Source organism: Pelobates fuscus, chromosome 1 (genome assembly GCF_036172605.1).
Source record: "Pelobates fuscus isolate aPelFus1 chromosome 1, aPelFus1.pri, whole genome shotgun sequence".
NCBI classification, from domain to species: Eukaryota; Metazoa; Chordata; class Amphibia; order Anura; family Pelobatidae; genus Pelobates; species Pelobates fuscus.
The window spans coordinates 456530398-456557064 of NC_086317.1; the positions used below are offsets into that span (position 1 = coordinate 456530398).

Here is a 26667-nt window from a genome sequence, read left to right on the forward strand (position 1 = left end):
GCAGCGGCCATGTGCCGCCTGCCACGTGGGAGGCAAGACCAAATAGGGACGGCATAGAACGCCCTGCGGTCTTAAGGGGTTAATAATAGTTTTAACTCTAATATGCTTTATATGATTTTCCATAGAGAATGCATTGGATTGGCTGAAATTGGCAAGGATGCCGGACAGGGGTAAGGCCAAACGCCGGCTTCGCCAATGAGCACCTCCTCATTGAGATCCCTTGAATCTCTATGAGGACATTTTTGTGTTTTCATGTGCAGCACTGCCCCAGGAAGCACCTCCAGTGGCCATTGCAGATGTCCCTAGTGGGCAATGTTAATACTGCCTTTTCTCTGAAAAGGCAGTGTTTACATGAAAATGCTTGCAGGGAATTATTATACTCACCAGAACAGCTACATTAAGCTGTGGAGTTCAACATTTAATTTTACACACACCAACAGATATTTTGTTAATCATTAGGGTATACATAAACACCATTACAGATCTTAGGAAGTGACAGTTCATCTTTGGAAAAATGGTGACTTTTAAGATGGGGACTTTCAAGATTGTATAAGGGAATCGTAACAAACGTCATACGTTCCCCATTGATCCTCTCTCTGCAATGGTAATGACGGGTTAAATCTTCATATATTCATGTTTTTTTATTATTAATTTTATTATATTTTCATCCGAGACAAAGTGTTCCGTATTAAAATACTCTAATATGTTTGTCTTTGCTCAAACAGATTAGACAATATTAATTCTTAACGTCTTCTGTGCAATCTGTGCAACGAAATGACAATTATATTGAAAAAACAATCTTGGAAAGGATATTGCTACTAAGCGGAAGTGCATCATTTTGTTAGGACAGGACCTTTAATATCCGTCTCCTTATTGCATTGCTCATAGTTCCCATTGTTGTGGAAAGTTCATCGTCACAACTACGTCAAATAAACATTAACTGATAAATAAATTTATGGATCTTGCACGGGTGTACTTGTTGTGAGACTTAATATACCTATCAATGTGTACATTTAGATTTTAATCTTAGTAGGTTTTTGACGTTACCCAATGTCATTATTCTTCTAAATTCCAGATTCTTGCAAAGGTTATTTTTTGGGGGCTGTCATGCAGAGAAAGTGGAGGATATATTACTACAAACTTACTGTCTCCAATCCCTTTAGTTAAACACACATCTCAAAACTCAAATACTACCCTATCCTTTTACTTGAATGGTCTACAAGACCACCATAATTAACTCATCTTGCCTTGTGTTATAAACATGGCTTTGCAGACAATTCCCTTTCACAAGCCGTTGAAATCTATGTTAATATAATGTTGTCCTTAAGATTGGACGAGGCAGGTTGTGAGCCCTATTTTAGGGGAAAGTGTTATATCTCTGGAAGTGACATTTACTCAATTGGCCGCCTGCAGCAGGACCTCAGTGCCCCACAATACTCTTTGGACGCTAGGGTATTAGATGTCAGTGGGATTTTCTTCTGTCTCGTAGAAAAACATACAATGGGAATAGAACCAGATATAAGGATCTCAATATAGAAAGCAGCCACTCTATAGGCACACTCCAAAAGAGCCTATGGAAACAAAATATAGACAAAAAAGTACATATACAACCCACCAGATGAGGGCGCTAAAAACAGTGAGATACAGTGATTGCTTGGATAGTCAAATTGAAAATAAAGATATCATTAGACTGTATTCTAATCAAATAATCAATTCCAAAGAAAGTATAAAAAAATTGCAAATATACAAAGTCAGTAAAAGGTACAATAAAGCAATACTATTATGAGACCAGGATACAAAAGTCCGGCACCAACCACTAAATTATTGAAAGAGGTATACACAAAGCCCTTTGGTCGTGACTCCTGGGGGCTAGGGAATACTTGCAGATGCAAAAGTGGTGGTAGTGAGGTCTCTGGACTGCTGGCTACGCGTTTCGTCCCGCGATATTCGGGACTTCCTCAGGGGCTGAATTTGATCTGTCTGTCCTTCCGGCATCTCTTCTTATATATTCGAATCTTCGCACCCAATCTGATAACATCGCATGCACACACGGACAACTCATTCCGTCCAGTTACGTGCAAGGGCGCACACTTGTGTGTCATGCACTCGCGACTATCAGGAACGCGCAACCATCTTGGTGCGCATAAAAACTTTATTGGCATCCGAATACCGAGGATTTTCCTGATGAAGTCCTGAATATCGCGGTTTGAAATGCGTAGAGCCAGCCAGCAGTCCAGAGACCTCACTACCACCACTTTTGCATCTGCAAGCTGCTTTCTATATTGAGATCCTTATATCTGGTTCTATTCCCATTGTATGTTTTTCCTACGAGACAGAAGAAAATCTCACCGACATCTAATATATATAACTTTTTTTTTTTTTTACAAATTCGCAAATCTCAATAAAGCCTGTCATCGTTATGAGAAGCTTTGGAATGGAAGCTTGTTCTCAATGCTTGCAATGTCCAAATGCATTAAAATATGTATTCCTAGACCGTTTCCCTTTAAAACTACAATATAAAGAGTGCCTTAAAGTGATTGCTGAGAAATGTTGATCTAGACAGCAGTCCACAACTTCTAGTTAACCTCAAAACTGCATTAATTATATGTTTAACTTGACCACAAGGATATTTATTACCACTCATTATGTGTTACGTAGAGGGCTCAAACTACTAGCCAGTCCTAAAAGTTACTATTGCAGGAATAAATGTAAGCTTCATGTAAGGTTTACTGAAACCACTGGTAAATAGTTAACTGTCGAAGTCCTGCTAAATGGCATATATGTTTAAAAACATAAAACAAGGCAAAATGTAAATAAAAACCCAAATGCGCAAAAGCAGAGAAAAACAACGTCCCGCTCGTGACCATTCTCAGATTGTGATCATATTACTCTTAAACTAAGAAGAGACGTTTATTCTGGGCCATCCACTCCACGAGACTCGACCCCAGTGAGTGACTATATTAGATACCCATTGCTCTGTCTACTCCTGATGTCCAGATTTCGGAAGCGCACTGTTGCTTGGTTTCACTGTTGCTTGGTTTTGGCGAATATAGTCCCTTCAAGTGTGTGGTCCGCGGCCCGGCAGGCCCACCCGTATAGGCTCTCAGCCTCAGTATGTGGTATTGGGCAATGATTCTCCTGACTTGTGACTTGGTTGTCTTCCCAAGAATCCCTGAGCAAGTGGGTATAAAGGCTATGGGCTCTATATGAACATGACCATCTGCATTTCAGGGGACACTGTGGAATCCTCTGAAGTAGGTCATGCATCAGCTCTTTTGTCTCTGAAAACTGCAGTCGCCTGCTTAGTTTTAGCCAAAAAGAGCTGAATGGTTTGTCCAGATAAACCATTACATTATATAAAAAGTCCTCTAGGTTAGAAAGAGCTTGTGTGCTTGCGTTGCTCAGACGTTAATAAGGCCTTAAAGTTACCAGTAACACTTAAGAAAAGTCGAGGATAGCGTGCCGGGATAACCCTCACTGGCATGGGGGTAAACTGGGTCTGTGCTGTGTCTATTGGCTTCAGGGGAATGTGAGTGGAGATATTGTTCACTTCTCCCACACTTGGATTGTCAGACTGTCCCCAGGCAAAATCTGCCCACAATATTCAGAAATGACTCCAGCAATAAACTTTCAGAGACAAAGTGTAGCTCCTGCAGCTTGAATCCCCTATATTTCAAGTAACAAATAATTTAAATGGGAACAGAACAGAACCCCTTGAGTGCATATTTTTTTTTATTAAAAATGACTTATGACACTTACAAATTATTCATACCGTGTTTGCTGTAAATGTAAGCAAGTGGCTACTTTTCATGGATGCCGAGTTGAATGAACACAATGGCTTAATGAAGGTTTTACTGACCCACGAGAGCAAGTTTTTCCATTTTTCTGAATGCCAAACCGTCACGCATGGTTTAAGACAATTACTTTGTTCCAATGTTTACATATTCATGTTTTTTTTTTTTTTTTTTTTTTTTTTTACAGCATTCAAAGCATCCTCATCAGCAAGACAATCAACAGGAAGAAATGTTCCCAAAATGAAGTATTCAGAGGTACATTGCTAATATAATGTGATTTATGTTTTAATGCAGAACTATTGTATGTATTCTTCATGACCGTAAGTATTGTTTGAGAATATTCATTAAAACCTGCTTACAGTCAATTCTGATGTTAACTTGATCCCTACCTTAACCATACCCTTTTTAATTTTTTATTTTGCTAATAATAGTTTTGTCAAAATAATGTGCTTGACGCTGCAAGCAGTTGAATCAATAAACAGGAGGCGGACTAGGGACTGCATTAAAAACTATAGTGGCTATTGTGCCAAGAGACCATGGGGCACTGTGCTGCGGCAAGCGAACAAAACATTTATGAAGGGTTATGAACTTACCTGGCTCTTTAAGACGCCCACGGCTTCTGCTTGGCACTGGTTTGCTTAAGTGCAAGTTCATACTTCAACATCAGCAAAAAGAAAATGTCCACCGCCACACCAGTAATTAACGTGTTATCCAGGATACTCAATGCTCCTGTAGTCCGTTTCCTTGGGGCACGCTGGAGGACCCATTCAAATGAACTCCAAAGTATTCATATAATAAATTCTTCCATTCTTGATGGAAACTCTGTGATTGAAATAAGAATGATCATTTTCTTCCTCAAAAGCTTAAAAACATATAAATATGGCATTCAGTAAACATCTTGTACAATCACTACTGACCCAGGAGGGCACACAGGACAAATACACACTTTGCACTAATATGCTAAGAGTGCACATTTATATTTCAACGTCATCTGCCACGCTCAACCAGGGAATTATGTGGAAATCAGATACTGCTTATGCTGACGTAGGAACATAGCTTTAGCATATCAGTGCAGAGCGGAGGGACCACAGGCCCCAGACAAAGCCAGATAAATGTCAAACTGTTTGCAAATGGTCTGGTGGTATTATGAGACTTATGGCACCATTCCCCTTAAAGTATGCAGTAGGGGCTTTGATACTTAGCTTGACATTTTAAAACGTATTTCTTAGTTTTTTTTAAGAATTGTACATTTTAAATGTCAACAGCTTGAAAATGCTTACAGCTAAAAAATAAATAAAAAAAATACCAATTTAAAAATTTTTTTTTATAGTTTTTGTAATAAACACTTGCTGTTTTACTTTTACATGCCACTCAAATTCACTGATAACATTTACTGTTTTTCAAATTAGATGTACATCGAAGAAATGGTGCATTTTTCCATTTATTTCCATAGCAACTCCAGCAGGATCCTTTAAAAAGTTCACTTAGCCCATACACCTCCTTATATGAGCAAGTTGTTTTTACCGTTTCCATGGAAAGCCCCCCTTGGGCACAGAATCTTGAGAAATCACGTTTTCAAAACTGTCCCAGAGTCCCCAGCTTGACATGCAAATGCGCACAGACAGCGATTGTGTTCCATACTGCGTTTCTGCATAGCTATGTACACTGTTTTAAACACTTTTATTTTATTGCAATAAATGTACCAGACTTACAAGCTTTAGTGGTTACATGTACGTAAATACACAATAAATGTTGTTTTTTTCGATTGTTATTAATATTGGATGTATTCGGAGTTTGTAGTCATTAACTTGTCTTTTCACTCTAACTGTAGATGAGGCAGGTGCAATTTTTAGTCCGGTAGATGAGGCAGGTGGTTCGGTAGGAATTGTGTTGCTTTGTCTGCTCCTTTTGGGCCCCTGAACACAGCGGAGCCTAGTGGCACAACTGCATCTCTATCTGCAGAGCGCCTGTGCATGCGCCCAGGATTGGCTCCGGTAGCGCCATCTGCGTGACTTCCACTGAAGGTGTTAACTATGTGTTTACAGTGCTAACACTGAAGGGACATGCTATTAAGCTGTAGTTGTTCTGGTGATTATAGTGTCCCTGTAAGGGGTTAAGTGCATGCATGTTTTCTCTGGGGTATCTATTAAATTGTTAGTTAGCGTGTTCCTTTAAGAAATATTCTGATTTAGGTCCATCACTAAATCACATATTTATTACATTATTGTTAATGGGAGTTTGCTTTACATAGATATTGAAGACCATCTTCAGGGTGTGTTGGTTTACTGTTTAGATCCTTATTTTAATATCATGTTTTTGTTTTTTTTTTTTGGACTAACCACTGGTTTAAATGCAACATTTTGAAATGTGACATATAGCATCGGGAAATCAATACATTGTTATTTTTCTCGTGGTACCATTATCAGTGCATTCATGCTGTGACCGTTTGACTGTGCCACGCTTGTAACAAATATAAACCTTTATTCCAAACCCCTTGTTATTACAACCTGTATTCAAATAAAGGCTGGCCACTATTAGCAAATCAGAAATGTTATTTTCTTACAATTAGTTTAAAAGAAAACACAGCAGGCACACATAATATCTTCTATTCAATAAGGGGTCCAGATATTTATTTTTCTTAATCATTCCAGTGTTTTTTGTCAATTATTTTGCATTACTGACTCCAGTCCCTTAAATTACTTCAGCTAGGGGTTAACTGCAAGCTTATATTATAGAAATCTGCACTTTTATAAATCCTCTTTGGAACACCTCCTGGGGGGGGGGGGGGGGGGGGGGGGCGAAGGTGATCTAAAGAGGCTATGGAACACCCCCCAAAAATATATATTTGAATTTAAGTGTTCCATTTACGTTTTTGTGCTTTGGCAAACTTTACGAAACAAGACATTGGAGTAATAATATTAGCAGTCAGTGGGCAGAAAAGGGCATGTACGCGGGTAAATTGAAAATATATATGAGTGAATGCTGTGGCGGCCACCCCACCAGAGATATTATTTCCCCCTATTCAGAAACCATTAAAGCATTATCGGACAAAAACAAATACAGGATTTTGATCAAGGCTTGTGCCTCTTTCCACGTATTGGGGGAATGTGAAGAGGGAGACAAGGGGCTGGCGGTAAGATGGGAAAATCTTCCATTAAAGGACCACTATAGGCACCCAGACTGTGATTTTCACGGTGAGAAGACGCCAGTGTCCATAGGAAAGCATTGAGAATGCTTTCCTATGAGACTGGCTGAATGCACCCGCGGCTCTTGCCGCACATGCGCATTCAGCTGATGACGGTAGAAGAGGGAGGAGAGTCCCAGCGCCGAGGGAGCCCGGCGCTGGAAAAAAGGTAAGGGATTAACCCCTTCCTCCCCCTTCAGCGCCACGGGAGTGGGACCCTGAGGGTGGGGGCACCCTCAGGGCACTATAGTGCCACGAAAATGAGTTTGTTTTCCTGGCACTATAGTGGTCCTTTAAGTAATTTAAAATAATAATATTGTGTGGGACATGTAGTTTACAGCATCTAAAATGACAGCAGTTCCTACCCACTTTCTAAAGTTTTATTGTTTCTGTTGTTTTACAGGAAATCGAGGATGATGATTCAGATTTTGGGGAAGTGTCCTTTGTATCTTCATATCGAACTGATAAAAGGTATGTGTATTTACTACTCTGTCTAAATTGATGTTGATACACATTCTTTGTAAATTCAATATGTGCATTCTACTAGAATCTGTGAATGAATCCAGTCTGTAGGAGGGACATACTCAAACCTATGCGATGTAGTATGTTTTTTTTTTTTTTTTTATATTTTAGCATAAATGCTATTTTTATTTTATGTAAATTAAGTAAATGTAGATTTTGAATTTGAAATTGTAAACTCCTCCCTCCCCCCCCCCTCCCCCCCTTATCTGCCAATCAGACAGCCTATCTTGCTCCTGGTTGTTTAGCTCAGTGGAGCAAAATCCCAGAGGCAGTAATTGATCAGAGGAACTGCCTTGCACAGATTTCTCATTGAGCTGCAGTGGGAAGTCTATGATTGGACAACCACAGAACGCCATTGCTGGGGAAGAAAGGGAGGGCATGCAAAGGCTTCAGAAAAGAGATCTACAGCTTTTACAGGCCGTTTGTAGTTATATCCACAATTAAATATGCATAATTAATTGCATACATGTTTTCATTTGGGGTATATGTACTAAACAGTGATAATGGTTTTTTTTTTTTTTTTTTTTAGGGATGACCCTAAAAATAGACAGTCATTTTATTGCTTCATTGTCAGAGTTGATCCCACTCAATATTTCCAACTTGGTCACTACCCAAAATCTTAAATTCCTAGCCCATTCCGCAACTGAAGATGACGACATTTAAAAAAAAATTGTTGCTTAGAAACCTGTTTGTCGCCCTTTTTTAAATTTGTTTTGCTTTTTTTTATGGACGGCTTCGAGAAGCCTACTTCCCAATATTGCCTGTATTCACTAATATATTGACCAGGGAGCTGGATATCCAGCTTACCCAGGAGGAGTGGGGAAAGGATCCACTCTCCTAGGATTGTTATTAATTATAACTGGTGGCATTTAACGCCTCACGACTTACATAAAATAGAGGGATAATTCACCCTCATGTTGAGGACGCCACAAAGAACTAGGCACATCTGTGCATATTTGGTGTCTGTGCCCCAAAATTCAACCATTTGGGTCCCAGCAGGCACTGAGCCATCCTACATCGGGGTTGAACCACATCTGGCTTCTGCAGACCTCACAGCAAATATGCACTAGGCATTAGGAGCCCAGAACTCTTTGTATGTGAGTGATAGTTGGTTGTGTATGTGAGTACATGGTTAGTTGTATGTGAGTGGTAGTTGGTTGTGTATGTGAGTACATGGTTAGTTGTATGTAAGTGATAGTTGGTTGTGTATGTGAGTACATGGTTAGTTGTATGTAAGTGATAGTTGGTTGTGTATGTGAGTACATGGTTAGTTGTATGTAAGTGATAGTTGGTTGTGTATGTGAATACATGGTTAGTTGTATGTAAGTGATAGTTGGTTGTGTATGTGAGTACATGGTTAGTTGTATGTAAGTGATAGTTGGTTGTGTATGAGAGTACATGGTTAGTTGTATGTAAGTGATAGTTGGTTGTGTATGGGAGTACATGGTTAGTTGTATGTAAGTGATAGTTGGTTGTGTATGAGAGTACATGGTTAGTTGTATGTAAGTGATAGTTGGTTGTGTATGGGAGTACATGGTTAGTTGTATGTAAGTGATAGTTGGTTGTGTATGTGAGTACATGGTTAGTTGTATGTAAGTGATAGTTGGTTGTGTATGGGAGTACATGGTTAGTTGTATGTAAGTGATAGTTGGTTGTGTATGGGAGTACATGGTTAGTTGTATGTAAGTGATAGTTGGTTGTGTATGGGAGTACATGGTTAGTTGTATGTAAGTGATAGTTGGTTGTGTATGGGAGTACATGGTTAGTTGTATGTAAGTGATAGTTGGTTGTGTATGGGAGTACATGGTTAGTTGTATGTAAGTGATAGTTGGTTGTGTATGTGAGTACATGGTTAGTTGTATGTAAGTGATAGTTGGTTGTGTATGTGAGTACATGGTTAGTTGTATGTGAGTGATAGTTGGTTGTGTATGTGAGTACATGGTTAGTTGTATGTGAGTGATAGTTTGTTGTGTATGTGAGTACATGGTTAGTTGTATGTAAATGATAGTTGGTTGTGTATGAGAGTACATGGTCAGTTGTATGTAAGTGATAGTTGGTTGTGTGTTTGAGAGAATGGGGTCGGTTATATGGGAGTGGATTGTTGGTTGTGTATTAAAGAATGCTAGTTTGACCGATAGTGGACTACTTGGTATGAAGTGTAGAAGGTTTATTCGGTATGCAAAAGGACTTAGGGAGTGTGTGTGTGTGAATGTTTTGCCTGTCTCAAGATTCCCTTTTTCCTATTACGATTTGTACACTTGTAGAATTATGTTTATGTAGATTTGATTATCTTTTACTGCACGGTTGCTTTGATTTGTCCATCTATATTGTTTGTGCCTAGAGCTTACATCTGCATTCTTGATGTGATTTATTTTCCATGTGTTACCTTCTATGGAATTTAGCTTTGATTCCGGGACTGAAATAGCAATTTATCAAATTAAATCATACCACAGGTATTTCAGCAAAACGGATACAATTACATGGCTGTGTGCCTCCATATTAGATTTTTAACTTTGCTTATTGCGTTAAATCATGCCAGGAAATCAAAGTGGAGATATTTCTGGACAGTGGAGTTAGACCACATGCGTCCTTTTCATGTAATTTTTGGTGATATAGTACGGATTGCCTTTAATCTTGCTGCTGGAAACTAATGTTTTCTTCTTTAAAGATTCATAAATAAGCAATCTAAAAATACAGCTCATGCTGTGAACGTTCAATATGATCTACATGTAGAGAAGCCCGATATTACAACGCATGCTGTTAAGAAATGTCAAAGTTTATTTTTCATTCCTTCTACATATCTCTTAAAGGAAAGGAGTACCATAATAATTTAATTGGTTATCCCCTAAAGGTAAGGTTGATTCTGATGAAGTTGTTATGGTGCCCAGATTGCCCCTTGAGGTATTGATTTAAAACATGATATATAATGCTGATACGGGATGACAATATTTAGAAGTCAAAAATCAACTTACCACCACTACCTTAACAGGGTGCTAGCCACCATATCAAAGATATTTTAGTTCCTGTAAGTCATCCTTTGCTCATGATTTTTGTTTTTATTGAGCTCACCGACCTTACCCTTGCCTTGCAAACTTTTGCGCATGCCTTGGATCAAGAAGGAGCTTTAAGTTTGAATTACTTTTACAGAGTATGTCATTGTAGATAGTAATTTTTAAAAAAAAAGTCTATAAATATTAAAACGAAAAACATTAAATCACTAAATATAATAATGTCGCCATTCCTTTTAAATTATAGTCTACATTTTAGTGAATGAACAAATGATTCCGTTTAAAATCAATCTATTTAGAAAAATAATTCCATTATTTTAAATTGATATTAAAACACGGAAATAAATTATTTGAGTGTGTTAAATAAATGTTGTTACTATATGCACTTTGCAATACTTTTTGCAACCTTACTGAATTGTTCTATTAATCACTTTATTTAATTACAATGAAAATAATTTGTTTGATAGAAAACCTTTTAAACTAATCAGTTCCCAGCAGACTTTTCTCAGTAATATTTTGCTCAGCAGTCTGGTACTTTTAACATTTACAATGTTTTATCATTATGAGATCTGGTACAGCACGCTGGCCCCTTTTTCTTAATACACTAAAAAACATTGTGTGCTTTTGGGGCATGTATGTGCAGTATTCTAAGAAATATTGATTTTTATTGGGGGGGAGGGGGGAATACTAATGCACAAAGAACAAAATGTTCCTGCAGAAGTCATTTTTTCATTTTTTTTTTTTATTATTATGTACGTTTTATACTATTTTCACCGTACAATTAAATTATTGTAATATTTTTCATACACTGATCAGCCACACCACTGAAAACCACCTGACCGATACCATGAAGGCCCCCCTCGTGCCAAAAGATCTCTGATGCATCGAGGCATGGACTCCACAAGCCCTCTGGCATATGTGGTATCTTGCACCAAGACAGCAGCAGATCCTTTAAGTCCTGCACGTTGCGAGGTGGGGCCTCCATGGATTCATTTAAAATTTCTCTCTCCCACCTCTACTGTATTATACTTCTCATTCAGATTAATTAGATTCCCTTGTACATCACTTCCAGCTGACATGCGTTTTCTATTCCTGGATATTTGTTAGCGGCATCACCATGTTTCTTTACATGCATTCCAAGTAAAATTATTTTTGAGGCACAGCTGCAACATCAAAATACTCAGTCCTAAAACAGAGCGAGCACTTCCTGTCAGTCCGATTGGGTACAGAAAACGGAAGTTCCTGTGTGGTCTGTGGTAGGAGACTTACCGGGGACCAGGAGGGGGAGAGAGAGGGGCACTAAGTGACGGGGGAGGGGTGGTAAGGAACACTATGGGACAGGGGAGGGGTTGAGTGGTAAGGAGCACTATGGGACAGGGGAGGGGGGTGGGTGATAAGGAGCACTATGGGACAGGGGAGGGGGGTGGGTGATAAGGAGCACTATGGGACAGGGGAGGGGGGGGGTGATAAGGAGCACTATGGGACACGGGATGGGGGTGGTTGGTAAGGAACACTATGTGACAGTGGCGGGGGAGAACACTATGGGACAGGGGACGAGTGGTTGTAAGGAACACTATGGGACAGGGGAGGAGGGGTTGTAAGGAACACTATGGGACAGGGGAGGGGGGATGTTAAGGAACACTATGGGACAGGGGAGGGGGTGTGTTAAGGAACACTATGGGACAGGGGAGGTGGAAGTACATTATGGGACAGGGGAGGGGAGGTGGAAGAACATTATGGGACAGGGAAGGGGGGATGGAAGAACACTATGGGACAGGGAAGGGGGGGAAATAACATTATGGGACAGTTGAGGGGGGAGGAAAGAACGCTGTGGGACAGAGGACGGGGGGGAAAGAACACTATGGGACGGGTGGGGGGAGGAACTTTATGGGACAGGGGAGTGGGAAAAGAACACTACGGGACAGGGGAGGAGGGAAGAACACTTTGGGACGGGGGAGGGGGAAAGAACACTATAGGATGGGGGGGAAAGAACACTAAAAAAAAGAGGGAGGAGAGAGGAACACTAGGGGGGAGAGAGAGGAACCTTAGTTCACAGAGGGGCTGGGGATGAAAGACACACCGAGGGGCTGGAGAAGAGGAAAAAGATACACAGAGGGGCTGGAGAAGAGGAAAAAGAGTCACAGAGGGGCTGGTGGTGAAAGAGAAACACAAAGGGGCTGGGAGAGAAGGAGACACACAAAGGAGATGGGGGAGTAAGACACACAAAGGGGGTGGTAAGACACACAATGGGGAAAAATAGGGGATAAGATACACTAAAGGGGGTAAGACATTTTAAAAAGGGGATAAAAAACAAAAGGTGGGTTGAGGGGCACACAGATGAAGATGCTTTTGGGGGAGGGGTGCCAAAGTCATCTTCGCCAGTGTACCCAAAAATCCTTGCACTGCCCCTGGTTCCACTAGATGTGATTTCTGTATATTATTTCATATTTTAGTATTGTCCATATAGCTGTGCTGTCATGTGTTTATGTTGTCTACTTTTTATATATGGTTCATATTGGGATATTGTATATTGTCTAATTATTAGTTCTGAAGGATTTGAATTATTGTTTATAGTTTTTGATTTTATGGTTTTCCTATCTGCCTATACAATGAATGTAAATCAACCTTCTAAAACTGTGATCCATGACTTTATACAAAGGATGTGGGTCCCTATATCCCCACCAGAAATAAAGCTACACAGAGAACTGGAACTTACGCCAAAAAATATCAACATAAATCAAGATACACATGAATGCAAACAAATAGAAGTCATTAGTGAAGGATCAAAAAATACTGCTCTTCACTTCTGTCTTCTAGATACTGGAGTATTGGGATTCAGCATAGTCTGAAATCGTAGTCTTCAAAGCACAGAGGAGGATGATCAAAAATATAAAAGCATAACACATAGAACAAGCGTATCGTGCAATATCCATAGATCTTAAAGGATAAAAAAATAAATAAAGGACAAATGGCCATGGTCGTAAAAAAACAAAAAACATTCTACTTACAATTAATAGAGTATTTCCTGCTCTTGTAATAGGGCATAGATATTTGATATTATCTCACCAAGGATCTATGCAAGCAATCCAGGTCTTATCTTCAATAAAGTCCAAGCACCCCTTTTTATGACACGGCACGTGTGCGCCCCATCGTCATGATCTTACAACCTTCCGATACGTTTGAAATCGACCGTTTGGTGGCGTTGCTATCTATTAAAGAGCCACACTATAAAAGGGGATCATAACCTTTAAATCATTGCCCTGTTGTGGTTCAAGTTTCTTTGTTCCCTATAGTGCGTTTTCTGGTTTGAATATACTTGGTATTTGACTTAAGCTCTGGTTTGATTACTCTGTGTTCTCCTTCCCTTTGACTCGACTTTTACTTTCCGCTTACCTGTTCTCTGGCTTCCTTGACCTCGGCTCGTCCCTGACTATTCTCTGTTCTTACTAACATTAGCCCGGCCATGCTAAGGTCCGGTATATGTTTTCCTAATTGCACTCTGCGTCTTGGATTCCTGTGTTGTTCCTGACAGCCACAAAGTATTAATTGGTGTAAAGGGAGTCCCGGGACCCACTATTTATTAGTCTGTGTTCCTTGTAACTTTTACCATCAGACAGTAGCTCAATAATGTAGCTCAAACTGTTAAAAGTGTCACTTTTTTCCTTTATAAAAAAATTAATGATCCAGCTATTTTCAGAGCTTCGTCAACAGCTGTGAAAGGCATTCTAGCTAATCACCACTTGGAAAAATGTGCTTTGATGTACCTATTAGTTGTTCTGTTCCTCAAGTTTTTGGAGTCCAGTGATGATAGATGCTAGGATGGGAGAGGGGGGGGGGGGGGTGGTGTTAGTGTGATATTTATATTATACACAAAAAAAACTTTGATGTTTCATCTGCAATAATTTATTTACTTCTCCTTCGTTTTACTGAAAAGCGGTAAATTATGTTTGATTACATATAATGATTGATTCTCTGCAAATAAATTGTTCTCTGTAGAAGATAAAGTACAGTACATTCTGATAGAACTTTATTTAATTTTATCTGTAAAGCACTTTTCCAGGAGCAATACCCTGAGCATTCTTTTGTGCTGTGTCCTGGATAATTATACTATAATAAATATCTTAAATACCACTAAAATTAGCATTTAATTATATCAAATCTGGATTATTTTTACTCCTACACAAAGGGAATTTCTTCCCAAGCTACTGTTCATATAATATTTGCAGTTTTATAATAATGTGTACCTTTCATCAAACATTAATTTAAAGGGACATTAAAAAATTGGGTTAAGAACTGTTCAACGCATTATTAAAAACTGGAAGGATTGTGGGGAACCATTGTCTTCTAGGAAGAAATGTGGTCGAAAAAAAAAAATCCTGATTGATCGTGATCTGCGATGACTTAAACGTTTGAAGAAATCAAATCATTGAAAAACAACAGTAGAACTCAGGGTTATATTTAATAGTAAAAGTAAGAGTATTTCCACATCCACAATGCGAAAGGAAACTCAAGGGATTGGGACTGAACAGCTGTGTAGCCTTAAGAAAACCACTAATCAGTGTGGCTTATCGAGAAAAAAAGGCTTCAATTTGCTATGGCGCATAAAGATTGGACTCTGTAGCAATGGAAGAAGGTCATGTGGTCTGATGAGTCCAGATTTACCCTGTTCCAGAGTGATGGGCGCATCAGGGTAAGAAGAGAGGCAGAGGAAGTGGTGCACCCATCATGCCTAGTGCCTACTGTACAAGCCTGTGGGGGCAGTGCTATGATCTGGGGTTGCTGCAGTTGGTCAAGTCTAGGTTCAGCAACATTATGTGCCCAAAGAATGAGGTCAGCTGACTACCTGAATATACTGAATGACCAGGTTATTCCATCAGTGGATTTTTGTCTTCCCTGATGGCACGGGCATATTCCAAAATGACAATGCCAGGATTCATCGGGCTCAAATTGTGAGTTCAACGAGCATGAGACATCATTTTCACACATGGATTGGCAACCACAGAGTCCAGATCTTAACCCCATTGAGAATCTTTCGGATGTGCTGGAGAAGAAAAGTTAATGCAACACTGGACGGATATAAATCTGTGGCATTGCAGAAGCTTATCGAAACAATGCCACAGCGAATGCGTGCCGTAATCAAAGCTAAAGGCGGTCCAACCAAATTTTAGAGTGTGTGACCCTTTTTTTTGGTGGCGACTTTTATTTTGGCCAGGCAGTGTATATACAGGGCAAGTACAAACAGCTCTGGTAATCTGTTTATTAATAGGACTTTACAAAAGATAAGAGGTCACCCATTTAAACTTGTAGAAAAGAGATGTGGCATAGAAACATGTATATGAACAGTAAGGAAACTAAACACATCTTACTTAAGTTGTTTTATCAGAGTCTGTTTACATTTTGAAATAATGTCAGACTACTCAAGGATATAATCGTAAATATGGGTTTGCAGCTTGTTGATCCTAGGAGAAATCTGAATGCTATTTTAGAATCAAGATTTTAGGGGAATTATTTCCCCAGTGGGTGGCAAAATTGACAATCTCTTCAAATTTAGTTTTTTCAGGTTGTTTTGGCTTAATTGCATAAAAGTAACGTGTGAACGGGTGATGTTAGTGGGTGTGAGTCTTTTTCAGCCTTTATTACCATGTATCTTTGTATCAAAGTTAGTGTTGGAATATTACAATAGATTAAAGGGACACTATAGGCATCAAAACAAGTTTACGTTAATGGAGTGGTTTTGGTGTACAGATCATGCTCCTAGAGTCTACCCTCTCAATTCTCTGCCATTTAGGAGTTAAATCACTTTTTGTTTATGCAGCCTTAGTCACACCTGCCCTGTATGTGACTTACACAGCCTCCCTATACGTTTACTGTAAAGAGGGATATAATGTTTAAACATCCTTTCCTGCACAGTGTTTATTTTTTATTTCTTATCTCCATCTCTGTTAAAAGCCTGCATGAGCCCCTGTGTGTGATTAAAATTCAACAGAGAAGGAGATACAATTTTATAAAGTAAACACACTGTGCTGCCACATCTGATTAAAAATGAAACAAGTTTTCATGCAGGCTGTGTGAGTCGCAGCCAGGGGGAGATTAGACTAGGGCTCCTTAAACAGAAACAAAAGTGATTTTACTCCTAAATGGCAGAGAAATGATCAGTGAGATTGCAGAGGCATAATCTATACACCGAAACTGCTTCATTAAGCTAAAGTTGTTGTTGATGCTTAGAGTATCCCTTTAAAAACGAAGGTATTTATACAAATACACGTGATTGGTTTGAACCAGATCGCAGTGATTGCTCCAGTGTGCACCAGAGTATGATGATCACACATTTGGCAGCACGAGGAGACTGTGTAGTCCCTGGACACCTCTGAATTAATTTAAAGGGACACTGCACTGCCCAAATACAAAATACATTTTAAAATACATCACCTTTTAGAAGATATACCCCAGATATACCCCAAATGAAAATTTGCATGCATTTAATTATGCATTTTTTCATTGGAGTTTTATCTAAAAACAGCTTGCAAAAACTGAAGATCTCTTGCCTGCTGCCTTTGCAAGCCCTCCCTTTCGAATGCCTCACAGACATTCTGTGGCTGTCCAATCACAGACTTCCCAATGCAGCTCAATGAGAAGTCTTTACAAGGCAAGTGCTCAGGGCAATTGCTGCCTCGTTCAGGTCAGTGCAAATAAGCCAACCAAACCAGGAAGTAACAGGACCTGTTGTCTGCATGAAAAGCCAGGGGGTTTAACCAGGGACGTTTTAGCCGCGAGGCAAACAAGGCATTTGCCTTGGGCAGCATTTTCCAGGGGGCGGCAAAAAAAGCTGCCCCCAAGGCAAATGCCTTGTTAGCTTTGCGGCTAACTGTTATGCCGGTCGGGCTGCCTTTCCCCTGAGCTGTCTGCTCAGCTCCCTCGCGCGCCACCCGCAGAGTGAGGCTGGCTGGGAGCCGGAATATGATGTCTGAGTTTTGTCCTGCCTAGGGCAGCACAAAACCAGGATTCACCACTGGCTTTAACCAGTATAATTTATAAAAGTGTCAGTTTATTTTGCATTGTTCACTGATTCCAAAATGAAAAAAAGACAGACTCTTCCCGCATAAAGCTTTTCGGCAAGTTAAAGTGCTTTAGGGGTCTGGAGAGGACCCTTTAAGCATTGTAATGCGGAATTAAAATTCTAACGCAAACTACCCACATCTCTCCCTAGAACGGAGTTTCTCTGATAAGAGGGTTAGAATTATATTTTCCCCAGGTGTTTATATATGAGCAGAAATAATTAACATTCTGATTGAGACTGTTCCACAGTGCTAATTCTTGGTGCTTGCTACGTTCTCCCTCGCGTTGTCTGAAACATTGCCAAGTTTTCACCAGAGCAATCTTCAGGATGAATCGGGTTTGCTTTTATGTTTATAATTTGTTTACTTCATTTATGAAATGTTTATATTTACAATGTTTTAATGCATTACATATTTAGTTGAGTTATTTACGTCTGGCCATTAATTATAAAAGGCATTCATGCTTTCTCTATTATACTGAATGAAAACGCTGAGTCTACTCCATGGTTTGTGGGATTTTGCAAATCTTCCAATATCCAGAAAAAAACACAAAACAGCTGCCCAGTCTGATAGCTGGACTGTTTTCAGCTTACCAAGTGCTTCAATCATAATTCCAAGAAGGGAGCTATGTCCATAATCAGTATATACAGAAACCATTAAAGGGGCCGCTCAGACTTGGCATATGCAGTATTAGACTTTGAACCCATTCAGCCCAGTGCAAATGTTTTATTCTAACAAGACATTCAACAAGTGGACACAGCAATGTCTTAACACTTACTGAGTTTTATCAAGCCTGTCAACTTTATTTTATTCTGGGTCTCAAGAGCAGGAGTCCATCCTTTCAACAGCGCCTGGACTTTAAAGGGACAGTCCACAGTATATCTAAAAACATCTTGCAAAAGCTACAGATCTATTTAGCTCCACAGAGCTTTAACAACCAGGATGTAACCGGACCGGTCGTCTGACTGACAGCCAGGGGAGCGTAACAAGGTTAATTTATAAAGGTTCAAAATTCTATTGAAATCTACACTTTTTGTAAAATGATTTTTAAAAAAGAGCTTTAGGTGTTGCGAGTGTCCCTTTAATTTAATGAGTGTCTATTTATTTTACAATTGCAACATGAGGCTTGACTTGTCATCTGTTACACTTATAAGTAGAGGTGAGCGAACCCGAACTGTAAAGTTCAGAATCGTACCGAACATTACGATTTTTTGAACCTGAACCCGGACATTTCAGTAACAGTTCGAGTTCGGTGTTCGGCGATTTAATGACGCGTTTTGAAAAGCTGCAGGGCAGCCAATCAACAAGCGTTTGACTCGTGTGCCCTTAGAAGTCATCACAGCCATGCCTACTAATGGCATGGCTGTGATTGGCCGGTGCAGCATGTGACCCAGCCTGGAGTCACATGAGCTCTTATTAACCCCTTAAGGACCAAACTTCTGGAATAAAAGGGAATCATGACATGTCACACATGTCATGTGTCCTTAAGGGGTTAAACATGTCTAGTAAAAAAAATAAAAACCATATATCACAGATTAGCAGATGTACCTATGTTAGATTTTTTAAGATTTTTATTTTTTCACTATAAGTTATGCACCTTTCATTCTGGTTACACCTTATTGTTCCCCTAAGTGGGGTTATTAAAAATTTATTTTTTTAGTTCTTTTCTCGCTCTATGATTAAGCATATTTGCTGCTTTACATTGGTAGAGCTTATTTTAGCAAGGGTATAGAGACTGTTCTTTGGGGGCACTTCGTTTAGTTAACCCTTTACAGTCTCTTCTCTTTCTTAATACCCTTTCTTAATACCCTGCAACCAATACACCCTGAGTGATTGATTTCTCTGATCGATCACTCTGGCTGTATTTTTCTTAATCTTTACTTAGTATTAGTAAATTTGGCTGAAAGAACAATTCAGGTCTTTCAGCCTTTTAGTAGATAGCTTTCTAATACCGTGGGAATTAGGGAGTACTTATTCATTCCTGTCATTACATTGACTGGCTAAGTAACTTACATTTTATATGAATGTGTGTTACTTGATTGTTGTAAGTGTTGCAAATGCTTACAGCTGAATCCTGGCTATGTTTGTATACTTTTTATTTAAAATTGTATACAGTGTAACATTCTTCTTCTTCCACAGGGTACGTATATTAGTACTTAGGCAATACATTTTACTTCCTTTTGCAGCCCTCTAGCCCTTTCCAGGACTTTTTTAGAGCCATTTTAGTGCCCAAAAGTTCGGGTCCCCATTGGCTTCAATGGGGTTCGGGGTCAAGTTCGAGTCCAGAACTCGAACTTTTTGTCGAAGTTCGGCCAAACCAGGCGAACCCGAACATCCAGGTGTCCGCTCAACTCTACTTATTAGTTGTGCAGGGAGAATAAAGAGTTATGATACTTTGAGTGCCTGTTTAAGTCTTAAAGGATAACTATAGGGTCAGGAACACAAACATGTATTCCTGACCCTATAGTGTTAAAACCACCATCTAGCCCCCCCCCCCCCCCCCCCTGGGCCCGTCATGCCTCCATAAATATAGCAAAATCTTACTGTGTTCAAGCCAGAAGCTGTAGATCTGCTGTTTGCCTAAAAAAAAAAAAAAAAACAAGCAGTCTGCTGACATCATAAGAAGTGGTAGCCTGATCCAATCACAATGCCCCCCCATAGGATTGGCTAAGACTGACAAAGAGGCAGATCAGGGGCAGAGCCAGCATGATTCAAACACAGCCCTGGCCAATCAGCATCTCCTCATAGAGATGAATTGAATCAATGCATCTCTATGAGGAAAGTTCAGTGTCTGCATGCAGAGGGAGGAGACACTGAATGTTTGGATGCATTTTAGGCAGCCATGACCCAGGAAGGATCTCTAACAGCCATCTGAGGAGTGGCCAGTGAAGTTATCCCTAGGCTGTAATGTAAACACTGCATTATCTCTGAAAAGACAGTGTTTACAGCAAAAAGCCTGAAGGTAATGATTCTACTTACCAGAACAAATGGAATAAGCTGTAGTTGTTCTGGTGACTATAGTGTCCCGTTAAAGCAATCAATTTTGGAAAGTTTTTCACCTGTTACATAATATGGTGAGGGACAGATTACAAGGTTAATATTCATAGGAATGGTTTGTTCTCAAGTACAAACACAGCTCTGAGTTTGAAGTTGCACCTCCAGGCAGTGCTGGATTAATGGTAACTTTCGCAGCAAAACATTGTAAATGTAATTATTTCATTGTGTTGGCCTTTTCTTACAGTTGTCATATTACGTTAGCCTACCCTTGCAAAATGTTGAACTGTTGGTGAAATTCTTTGTTTTGTGTTCTGTGCTGCCTAATGTAATGTTGTCAATAGCCACAGGCTTTTACTTGTTCCTCTACTACATGAGAGTAAAAACGTATTGATTTTTACCTGGCTTTAATGTTTAATTGTGTTGCCTGGGTTATCAGCTACAATGCAATTTAATTCCAAGCATAGGCCTTTCAAACAAGTGAATTGATCCATAGTCTCTTAAGTTCCAAAACCATATGTGTATTTCTTGCTTTCAGGTGTCCTTCCATCAAATAGTTCTTTGCCCATAAAGTAGTACTTTTAAAACTCTTTTATTGATAATTTTAAGTCTGTGTTGCAGTTTCTGCTTTAATAATAACATCTTGATTAGACTTGACTTTCTATTTTGGCACTGTTTTCCAGAAAACTGTTTGCAGTTTCCCCTTCAAATTCCGAAAGTAGTAGGACATTTTTCACTGTGTTAATGAAATATAGGTAAACACAAAAAGAATTCAGCGCTAATAATTACAAAATTAGTCAAGGTAGGCAGCAACCCAAATGAAGGAAAACCCCTCAAGTCCTTCAGTGGATAAATATAGATGGAGAGAAAGAGATGAAAGGGCTGCGCCAAGAGAGGGTAGATGGTCCAGAAAAGTATTGCTAGGGTATCACTAGATGATCTGGGATACTTGATAGTTTCTTAGTGAAGGTGGATGCGTCTGGTGTTGACCGTTCCGTCTATGTAAATACAAGAGAGGTAGAGGCGACCAATGGTATAGTATATAACGTTCAGGGTGCAGTAGATAATAAAAGGTAGAGAACTCACATTTACGAGAGCTATGGCCAGCTCTGGTGTGGAATGCGTACAGCGGTATAATCCCCGCTTATGGGATATGTAGGCAGGGGTTCTCCGTCAGCACCGTCTGGTAGTCCAAAACTCGGAAAAGAAAGTAGAAAGCAACAATAGTGCTCTCAATTTTGATGTGGTTCAATGTGCAATAGGTAGAGAAAGGTAAAGAACTCACATTTGAGGGAGCTATGGCCAGCTCTGGTGTGGATAGCTTACAGCGGTATAATCCCCGCTTATGGGATATGCAGCGGCAATACATCCGTCTGGTAATCCAAGGCTCCAAGATAGAAAGATAAAAAGCAACGATAGTGCTCTCAATTGTGATAAGTTAAGAGAGTAAAATAGAAGGTAAAATAATACTCACAAAGATAGAGCAGAGGTACTGCTCTATGTATAGGCGTTGGTGGTATGATCCCCACCTGGGATTTCTTGGAGTACTGGAACAGTAAAATTGCCAGTGGAAGTAAAAGTAACCAGGAAAGGTTAAAATGCCAGGAATAAGTAAGAAAGTTTAAAGTGCATAGAGAGTGCAATAAAAAGAGGATTGGTACAGTAAAGTAGCCAAAAAACTTTTATTGTTCTAAAATACACAGTAAAATACAGAATTAAATTACCATAAACGCGTTTCACCATAAGTGGCTTCTTCAGAATGGGATAAAGATAATAACCTGGCAGAGGATGTTTAAAAAGGGCTGTGGTAATTAAAATATTTCATCTTCTTTTAAGAGGTGCCAATGTTTTTTGATAATTTTTTTGATATGGCCACTTTTATTATTGAAATTGAAGATACCGGGAAGGGGCATGGGGTCAGTGGTAGGTTGGGTTTTGTAGGTTAGGAGGTCTGATTGGCCAATCACAGTTTTGATGCAATATTTTAATTACCATAGCCCTATTAGTGTTGACAATAAGTAGAGAGGCGTGATCCCAAGCTATAACGGCTTCAGGAGCACTGGAAAAAAGTTCTGCAGATATTGTTCTGCCTTAAGTAACAAACTAAAATAACTTTATTGCGGGCATCATAAGGAATATGATCCCAAAAAAAGAAATACGGATATATAAATAAAACTTAGTGCACCGTCACCACTATAAACAAACAATGGGGGTGGTAGGCATGGGTTTAGTCTATAGACTTGGCTAAAGACTAAAGTAGATAGTGCTAATGGTGCCTGAAGGGAATGCACCTGCTATTTGAAAAATGCTGTAGTGATGTCTCTAAATATAGAGGCTCAATGTGACAGCCACAGGATACACCCAAGGCACCAAGTAGTAGAAAATAGCCTTTGTAGCAACATAAATAGTAACAAACCAGGAGAGTGTAAAGAAAGGGAGAACAAAGTATCCCTTACACTCTAAACAGCTAATAAGTTGCAAAATAATACGCTGGATCTATCTGTAGAGATCCTGCTGGTTATGCAGAGCTTAAAAAGAATATATCAACTGGAGATGGAATACACTCCCCTGAATGCGGGGGAGCTGATGGCTGTTGCTGTGAAAGAAAAAAGATTCTACTCTTAAGCACTTAATCTCTTCTGTCTGGCTCTAACATCGGTTAGGCAACTAGAGATCCCTCTCCCCCAACCCTGTGTTCACATCAATCCGTGCTGGTCTAAGAACAAAGAAACAAAGGACCTAACGTACGTTTCGGCGCTGCCAAAGCGCCTTTGTCAAAGGTAAACCAGGTACTGAAAGAGGCAGCATTTAAATACAACCTTGAGAGAATCAGTCGGCCAATCCTAGTGCTGGGCGTGTCTTGTCTATGCGCGCCAAACTCACAAGTGCCGTGTGAACTGTCAATCAACGTTCCATCCGCCCACGTGGGTGTGGATGGGGCGGGGACATGAAGACAAAGAGTGTATCGCCGGCTGATTCTTCATCAAGAGAGGAAATCTCCCTTGTAAGGGGATTTCCATCAGACCCATACTATATTCATAGAAGTGATCGGTCCACCTTCCCGATAAATGATGAACATTGCAAACATGTGCACATGCCATGTAGCAATATGAGTTGCCCAGAGTGGATGAAAATCATCATCAAAAAAGTTACGTATCGGCTATAATAATTGAAAGTCCATATCTAAAGTTCCACAGTGAGAAATGATAAAAGACCGAACTTGACTGTCGGTCTTAAAGACATAGAGCTCAATTTCACACATAGTATATACACTGAACAAAACTAAGCGAACTTAAGGATGTACATAGCTCTTCCTTACAAATGTTAGTACCACTACATGGGACTACATTGTATTATATAGAAGACTTAATGGACTATTGGAAGTTAAACACTTCCACAAAGGAAGGTAAGTATCCATTGGGTGAGGGGTAAGGTCTATGTGATATTTGGTCAAAACGTAGACTATATTCCTCTTCATTTTTGGAATGTACTTTGTTTGAAATTGGCTAGATGTCAAAGAGTGGAACAACGGGACTAATCCAATTTGTATGGGGTCTAGTCAGTCATTGCTGCTGGATGAAAAAGGTAAATGCCCGACTGTGTGAAGCTCTAGGTGTAAACACGTGGAATAGAGGGACCCATTGAGTCTATATAGGGTCTGATCAGTCGTAGCTGCTAGATGGGAAAGGTAAGTACCTGTGTGAAAATCCATATTTACAAAAAATAATAATAGTTAAAAGAAAGACATAAGTTAGAACTCATCAACACATAACTATATACATATATACAGGTATAGAACATCATGTTTCAATAAACGGAGTGAAGGTGAAGCCCTCATTAAGACCTTTGGGGGCTAGCGTATCAAACTTGTAGATCCAATAGCATTCCCTTCTTTTGAGGGTCTGGTCTAGATCTCCCCCTCTTTTGCCTAGCTGAATTTTCTCAATTCCAGCAAACTTGATGCATTTGGGGGTGTCCATATGATGGATTCTAATGTGCCTGGCGACTGGTGTGTCCCTATTAGAGGTTACAGAATGGACGTGTTCCATAATTCGTCTCTTGAATGGGTGTATGGTTTTGCCCACATATTTCATGCCGCACTTACATGTAAGTAAGTAGACCATTCCCAGGGTGTTGCAGTTAAAAAAACTGCTTTATGGTGATTTCGACAGAATTGATGGAGTTTGTAAGGGTTTTTGATCCTTTGGCTATGTACACACATGGAACGCACCTCCCACACTGATATGTGCCGTGTACATTCTTCCAGGTGTTATTTTTCTTTTTTGGTGCAGAAAAGTGACTGGGTACGAGTATTTCTTTCATATTTTTACCTCTTCTGGCTGTAATGGACACTTTGGTAGAAATGGTGTCCTTAAGGATGTACATAGCTCTTCCTTACAAATGTTAGTACCACTACATGGGACTACATTGTATTATATAGAAGACTTAATGGACTATTGGAAGTTAAAGTCCTGAGTTAGTAGCGGCCAGAAACGGCCCATCACCTTCTTCACCTCATTCCATCCGGCGTCATCATTTGCTATGCACCTGATAACTCTTTTAGAGTCCAGTTTAGGCTTGTTTGTGAGGAGATCCTCACGTTTATAATTCAGTGCTCTCTGGTAAGCGTGTTTTAGGCATCTATTCGGATAGCCTCTCTGTTTGAATCTCCACCGCAAGTCAGTGGCTTTACATTTGAAGTCCTTAATAGACGAACAATTCCTTCTTAGTCTAAGGTATTGGCCCACTGGAATCCCTCTTTTTAGAGGGATAGGATGGTGACTCTCCCATCGTAACATGTTGTTAGTGGACGTGGGCTTTCGACACAGAGTGGTCTCAATCCCAAGGTCTTTGGTTATCCTAAGTGTACAGTCTAAGAAGTTAAGTGTCTGATCTCCAAACTCCATAGTGAATCTGAGATTGAGATTATTCGTGTTGAGTGCCTCTACAAAGTTTTCAAAAAGTGGTTGGGTACCTGTCCAAATGATGAGGACGTTGTCTATATACCTTTTCCATAGAAAGATGCAATCAGTAAAGGTGGTATAGAGCTCAGAGAAAACTATTTCACTCTCCCACCATCCCAGGTGCAGGTTGGCAAAAGATGGGGCACAAGATTTGTGTTGACAATAAACCTTATTTTAAATGAGGTTGAATAATTATGATTACAACTGTATATATCTATATAATGTGTGTATATGTATATATATATATATATATATATATATATATATAAAACACACACCACATATAAATCCATGTATATACACCAGACACGCACAGTTTTTGTTTAGTTTTTCTGATTTTTTGGTTTTTTTTGTTTGGTAAATTGTAAGGACGTGTCATCAGAGTAATGATAAAAATAGTGCACGATGTAAATACAAATTCTGGCTGCAGACCAATAATAATGGCTGCCAAACCTCACTTTGAATGAGCAGTATGTTAGTGTCTGACAGACCAGTAATATTTCGGACACAAAACGCAAGCAGCAATCAAATTACCTCCGGCACCACTCATGAAAATTATATAACCGAGCCTCAAGCTGTGATTTAGTGAGTGACAGAGAACTCTTAGTCACAACAATATAGCCCATTAGATCTGGAAATTACAATGTTTACTCCTATACAAAATCGGTTTGGATTGTCCTTGTTGCAAATTGCCCAGGAGTTCTTTGCAATTAACATTTTGTTAAACGTATTTATCTGTAGAAAATAAAACCACCTGCTTCTAATGGTGGCTAAACACAAGATTGCCTTCGGTTTTTCACAAGTTTTCTGCTCTGCCAAATTGACTAAAAGCGAAAAAGGACATGGTTACAGTGGTAAAGGTACCAACGAGCACCTTGGGCATTGCTTAATTCTAGCTTAAAAAAGGTTTGACACAAACTGGAGGCCATTCATTCTGCATTTTGCTATTGCAGAAGCAAAATTTCCACGTTTGTAGTCAATGTTGTCCAAATTTTGAGTTCATGGAGGCAGTGCTGGGCTGTATAATATGTAATGGTAACTCAGTGCTAGGCTGTATAATATGTAATGGTAACTCAGTGCTAGGCTGTATAATATGTAATGGTAACTCAGTGCTGGGCTGTATAATATGTAATGGTAACTCAGTGC

The 26667-nt window shown here is 39.6% G+C and overlaps 1 protein-coding gene across 1 annotated transcript in view; it reads left to right on the forward strand.

The window, feature by feature from the left end:
* Window positions 1-26667, forward strand: part of MRE11 (MRE11 homolog, double strand break repair nuclease) — a 164737-nt gene that overhangs the window by 91931 nt on the left and 46139 nt on the right. The window contains exons 17-18 of the mRNA XM_063430661.1: window positions 3982-4049; window positions 7382-7449. Of these exons, the coding sequence (XP_063286731.1) occupies window positions 3982-4049; window positions 7382-7449 (136 nt within the window). The remainder of the gene's footprint in view (window positions 1-3981; window positions 4050-7381; window positions 7450-26667) is intronic.